Raw genomic sequence first — 6,514 nt, forward strand, 5'->3', positions numbered from 1 at the left:
AAAAAAAAAAAAAAAAGAAAGAGGAGGGAGAAAGTAAGTTCAGTTCGGCAAGAACTAAAGTCTCAGTGGAGTAATTCTACTCCCAATGATCATCTGTACTCCCGTTCAGAAATATCTATCTAATAAACACTTCCAGAATTTTGAAAAAAAATTGATGTTAAGCTCATCATTCTAAAGCTGATTTTAAATTCGTGAAGGGATGGGAGGCTGAGGCAGGAGAATCACTTGAATCTGGGAGGTGGAGGTTGCAGTGAGCAGAGACTACACCGCTATACTCCGGCCTGAGTGACACAGAGAGACTCCATCTCAATCACTCCATCAGTTTGTGAAAAGATTAAAAAGTAAGGCTGAGGCCAGACATGATGGCTCACACCTGTAATCACAGCACTCACTTTGGAGGTCGATGAAGGTGGATTGCCTGAGGCCAGGAGTTGGAGACCAGCCTGGCCAACATGGCAAAACCCAGTCTCTACTAAAATTAGCTGGGCTAGGTGGTACACGCCTGTAATCCCAGCTACTGGGTAGGCTGAGACTTGAGAATCACTAGAACCCAGGAGGCGGAGATTGCAGTGAGCCAGATCGTGCCACTGCACTTCATCCCAGGTGACAGAGCAAGAAAAAAAACAGCTAAGGCTGTGCCCAGCGGCTCACAAACACTTGTAATCCCAGCATTTTGGGCGTGGGCAACATGGTGAAACCCTGTCTCTACAAAAGAACACAAAAACTAACCAGCCATGGTGGCAAACATCTGTAGTCCCAGTTACTCGGGAGGCTGAGGAAGAACGATCACATCAGCCCAGGAGGTGGAAGCTACAGTGAGCCATGATGGCCCCACTGCACTTCAGTCTGGGTGAAAGGTGAGACACTGTCTCAAAACAAAGTAATGAAATTATTAATTATTGGCCAGGCATTGTGGTTCACACCTATAAGCCCAGCACTTTCAGAGGCCAAGGTGGGTGGATCCCTTGAGCTCAGGAGTTCGAGACCAGCCTGGGCAACATGGCAAAACCCAGTCTGTAACAAAAAGTACAAAAAATTAGCCATGCATGGTGACATGCACCTGTAGTCCCAGCTACCCAGGAAGGCAGAGGTGGCAGTGAGCAGAGAATGTAGAGATCACACCACTCACACCACTGCACTCCAACCTGGGTGACAAGAGTGAGACCCCCATCTTACCAAAAAAAAAAAAAATTATTAATTACACACTTACTTGAACATAATTGATAAAGTCTTCCTTGAAAAGGGTTCTTCGCTGGATTCTGTACTCTAGATCGGAAGCCTTCTTAATGATAGCCCTGAGGAGAAAGCCATTTAAGCTTCACTTGAAAACAGTAAAACTTAAATAAGTTTGAGTTTATTTTTAATATATTTACAACACACTATTCAAAACACAAAATTTCTAGAGTTATGTTTCATAAGAAAGTATTCTTTTACACCATTACTTTTGTGTTCTTAACGGTATCTGGATTTTTTTTTTTTTTTGAAACGGAGTCTTGCTCTGTTGCCTGGCTGGAGTGAAGTGGCAGGATCTTGGCTCACTGTAACCTCCGCCACACAGGTTCAAGCAATTCTCCTGCCTCAGCGTTCTGAGTAGCTGGGACTACATGCCCACACCCCACACCCGGCTAATTTTTTTGTATTTAGTAAAGATGGGGTTTCACCATGTTGACCAGGATGGTCTTGATCTCCTGACCTCATGATCCTTCCTTCTCAGCCTCCCAAACTGCTGGGATTACAGGCATGAGCCACCTCGCCCGGCCCAGTATCAGGATGCATTTTTAAACTTTCAGGAAAATCATCTTAATCAACTCCCAAAACCAGTGACATTCCCACCAGCAAACCAAATACAATTAAGAACTTGGTACTATTTATTTACGTATGGTATTAATAAAGACTTCTTTTACTCCAAGTTCAGGTCACTTAGGTTTTAATAACAAATCTCTCAATTCTAAAAGAAAAAAAAAAATCTCTTTCCTAAATTCTCGTTTTCTGAGTTCTCAACATGTAAAATTTTTTTTAATAATCTGAATTATCTCTGCCTTAAAAGGCTTATTACTGCAAAGGACTTAGGGAGAAGATTCCGCATCCTTAGCTAAGGAGTGAACACATGACATGGGTATATTAGGAGATTTTAATGCAAGATGTGTAAAAGTGTCTTTAGTAACAATAACATTTACTGAGTGCTTTCTAAGGGTCCACACTGCTATGTTCTGCTTCATTAACGAATGCTTACGTTGAGGCTCTGAGTCACATTACTAGATTCACAGATGGTGCAAAACAAAGCAACAGTCACAGAAGGCCATTTAAAAACTATTTAACATAATTTTACCGGCCTACTGAATGCCTACTCTGTGCCAGGCGCTGTGGTTAGGCTCTGGGGTAGCATATGAAACTAACTTCAAGGGTCCTCACCTTCAACTGTAGTTAGGAAAATTTATCCACTCCCCCTGGGCTCCCACAGCACTTTATTCCCATCCCTAGAGTAGTACACGCTACTCCAGTCAACTTACAGTACCCTGTCATCAAAATATTTGTCTGTCTCCCTCACCACACACTGCCCAATTAGCTCCTAATGAGCAGGAATCCTGAGTTTATCACATTTACAGCCCCAAGACCCGGCTCCATGAAGGGCTGTCAGTATGTCTGATGGGTAAGTAGACGGACGTATAGCCTTGCGACGGATGAGAAATTAATTCTGGACATCATCGAAACCAGGAAATGGGCTTCCACCACGTTAGGAAAAATAAACACAGGTCGAGCATCCCCACACCTGGCCCCTGCCACACACTCCCAACCTCCCCTCAGCCCGCCTCGCCTCAGCTCTTCCCCTCTCCCCAGCCCTTTCTCACTTAATCTCCGCATGACTGAACAGTCCAATGCGCTCCAGCTGTTCCAATTCCGGGAGCCGATCTTCTATGCGTTCCTGAATTATCTCTGCCATGAGGTCCGAACTCTACAACCCGGTGGAGAGATTCTCGACAGCGAACACCCACAGGAAGCGCCCAGTCCGGAGATGCAGCCGTACCCCGCGCGCCCGACGTAATGTGCTCCCTAGGTCCCGCCTTTTCCGCTTCCGCCGCCTCCGCCGCGGGGGAAGGCCCTTTGGCTTCTACAGCGCAGTTCCCCCCCTGTGGCCGATTGCGGGATTGCAACGAGAACCCCTCCTGGTCTTGGGCTGGTCGAGACTTAAGCGTACTGAATTTGAGAGCCGGGGCTAGACGCGGGGCGGGGCTACGTGCGCTCGGGCCGCTAGAATTGGACCGCTAACAGGAAAAGCGACTCCGGGTATGGTGAGACCGGCTACCTGGGCCTGAAAGGGGCTGAGATGCATTTTCTGCAGAATATTGTCTACTTTCATTGTGCTTCCAATCCCACGTCCTCACTTCCCAACACCAAGAACAAAAAAAAAAAAAAAGCGAAGAAGGAGGATACTGTACAATTAAACAATTTTGAAGGCCAGGCGCGGTGGCTCACGCTTGTAATCCCAGCACTTTGGGAAACCGAGGCTGACAGATCGCCTAAGGTCGGGAGTTCGAGACCAGCCTAGCTAAAAAGCGAAACCGTCTCTACTAAAATTACAAAAATTACCTGGGCGTGGTAGCACGCGCCTGTAGTCCCTGCTACTCAGAAGGCTGAGCCAGGAGAATCACTTGAACACGTGAGGTGGAAGTTGCAGTGAGCTCAGATGGCGCCACTGCACTCCAGCCTAGGCGACAGAGCGAGACAGCGTCTCAAAAAAAAAAAAAATTGTGTTTTGAAAGTCAGTCAAGAAACTCATAGAGGGCCCAGGCACGGTGGATAACACCTGTAATCCCAGCACTTTTGAGAGGACAAGGCAGGTGGAGTACCTAAGGTCAGGAGTTCGAGAACAGCCTGGCCAACATGGTGAAACCCTCCCTCTACTAAAAATAAAAAAATTAGCGGGGCATAGTGGTGTGTTCCTGTAGTCCCAACTACTTGGGAGGCTGAGGCAGGAGAATCACTTAAACCCAGAAGGCAGAGGCAGCAGTGAACAAAAATGCGCCACTGCTCTCCAGCCTGGGCAACAAGAGCACAACTCTGTCTCAAAAACAAAGATAGGCCGGGCGCGGTGGCTCAAGCCTGTAATCCCAGCACTTTGGGAGGCCGAGGCGGGTGGATCACGAGGTCAAGAGATCAAGACCATCCTGGTCAACAGGGTGAAACCCCGTCTCTACTAAAAATACAAAAAATTAGCTGGGCATGGTGGCGCGTGCCTGTAGTCCCAGCTACTCAGGAGGCTGAGGCAGGAGAATTGCCTGAACCCAGGAGGGGGAGGTTGCCGTGAGCCGAGATCGCGCCATTGCACTCCAGCCTGGGTAACAAGAGTGAAACTCCGTCTGAAGAAAAAAAAAAAAACAAAGATAGAGGCACTAAGACAGACCAGGCTACCCAAAACAGTCTTTGCTTTTCATTACATTTAGTAAGCCAGTATCACAACACTGGATTTTCACCTGCCGATTAGCATCTCTGATTAGCTGAATAATTTTAAAATAGAATTATTATTTGAATAAATATCCTGGCTTTTTTTTAAAACATAACGCATTTTATTACATACAAGTACAATAAGTTAAATGATATACTACAAATTAACTTTAATTTTAACTAAGATTAAAAATAACTTTTTCCTACTGTAATGCAGAAGAATATCACTCTGAACGCCTACCTCATGGATCCCTCAATACTGTAAGTTAAACACAAACAGCCTCTCCACTCAGGTTTTTATCATGCATCTTACAATAATGTCCTTACTATTTCATAGAATGTATCATGAATAATGCCCACCTAACAGAAATGATTTCTTATCTTTGATGCAGGAACAATTAATTGATCACATGCTTTCACATGTGAATACAATAGGAATGAAGAGCATTAAGCAATTTGAGAGCTGAATTACATATTTGCTTTTCAAGGGCTCAATTTTTTCAAGAAAAAAATATAATTTGAAGGTAATTATAAATCTACAAAAAATTTTCTACTTCTTTTAAGGTTATATACAATTTACCTACCAACTTTAGTTTTAAATTATTTTCTATACTCGGCATTCTGTTTAAGTGCAGTGTCTGAAGTGTCAGTGCCTTAGATGAATATCCTGGCTTTGTAAGCAAGAGCTTTCAAAATTTATGTCCCTAGGTGAATATCAGACACTATAATTTCGTTTTAGAAAAGGAGATTTTTGTAGTAAAAAGTTTGGGAATTATGAAAATAAATCACTAAGGTATAGACACCCTCCTTAAACCATTGCAACTTAGCATTTCTAAGAGAACCACCAGGCAACCCAGCTTGGAGGTAATATTGCTGGTATAGTTACTAAACCTCAAATGATAACTACATGGTTCAGTTCTATTTTATTTCTGGATGATGACATAAAGCCAAAGCAGCAGTTCTTGCTAGACCTGTTTTTTTGTTTTTTTTTTTTTTAAACAGAGTCTCACTGGAGGCCGAGGCAGATGGATCATCTGAGGTCGGGAGTTCAAGACCAGCCTGACCAATATGGTGAAACCCCATCTTTATAAAAAATAAAAAAGAAACAGAGTCTCACTCTGTTGCCAGGCTGGAGTGCAGTGGCACGATCTCAGCTGACTGCAACCTCCGCCACCCGGGTTCAAGCGATTCTCCTGCCTCAGCCTCCTGAGTAGCTAGGACTACAGGTGCCCACCGCCACATCCGGCTAATTGTTTGTATTTTAATAGAGAAGGGGTTTCACCATGTTGGCCAGGATGGTCTCGATCTCCTGACCTCGTGATCTACCCACCTCAGCCTTCCAAAGTCCTGGGATTACAGGCATAAGCCACCGCACCCGGCCTAGACCTGTTTATTTCAACATTCACATTAGCTCCTTAATAATGTGTGTCATGTATGAAAGGAGAATGAGCTCAGCAATTAACCATGTTCCACCTCTGTGCCTTTCGTTTCTTTCTTTCCTTTCACATTTTACCCCTCTCCTCTCAGAACTGAGACAAAGGTTGGCTTGGGCTTCATTTCTTGAATTCTTCAGCTGTAAGACTTGAAAGAAGTGGAAGGAAATCATGAATGTAAAACAAGGATAGAATTTAATTGTAAAAGTTAAATCTCTGGGGCTGTGTTAACAGTAAGAGTGGAGAGTAAGAGTTACTAAATAGTAAACTCCATATGGGCAGAGAATTTTTTCCCATTTAGTTCACTAGATAGCTTATACCAGTGCCTACCATATGATAAGTGCTCAATAAATGCATGACACTAGGAAAAGGCACTTGCTAACTTTCTTTCTTTTTTTTTTTAATTTTTCTCCAAATTCCTGGTTTAATAAGGACTCGTTTGTTTTGAGGAAAAAGGGTCCCAAACATCAGGCTGTTCACAAAAATAACCCACAGTATCAACTTTAGAAAACAAATCTTATGGGCCGGGCGCGGTGGCTCAAGCCTGTAATCCCAGCACTTTGGGAGGCCGAGGCGGGTGGATCACGAGGTCAAGACATCGAGACCATCCTGGTCAACATGGTGAAACCCCGTCTCTA

General features: G+C 44.2%; 1 protein-coding gene and 1 pseudogene across 1 annotated transcript in view; both read right to left on the reverse strand.

Annotated features, from left to right (window-relative positions):
* UTP6 (UTP6 small subunit processome component) overlaps positions 1-3,060 on the reverse strand; it is a 35,734-nt gene extending 32,674 nt beyond the window's left edge. The window contains 2 exon segments of the mRNA XM_017542015.2: positions 1,211-1,295; positions 2,850-3,060. Of these exon segments, the coding sequence (XP_017397504.1) occupies positions 1,211-1,295; positions 2,850-2,941 (177 nt within the window). The 5' untranslated portion in view covers positions 2,942-3,060.
* Positions 2,954-6,514, reverse strand: part of LOC108313587 — a 5,988-nt pseudogene continuing 2,427 nt past the window's right edge.

Source organism: Cebus imitator, unplaced genomic scaffold (genome assembly GCF_001604975.1).
Source record: "Cebus imitator isolate Cc_AM_T3 unplaced genomic scaffold, Cebus_imitator-1.0 Scaffold140, whole genome shotgun sequence".
In the NCBI taxonomy this organism is placed as follows: domain Eukaryota; kingdom Metazoa; phylum Chordata; class Mammalia; order Primates; family Cebidae; genus Cebus; species Cebus imitator.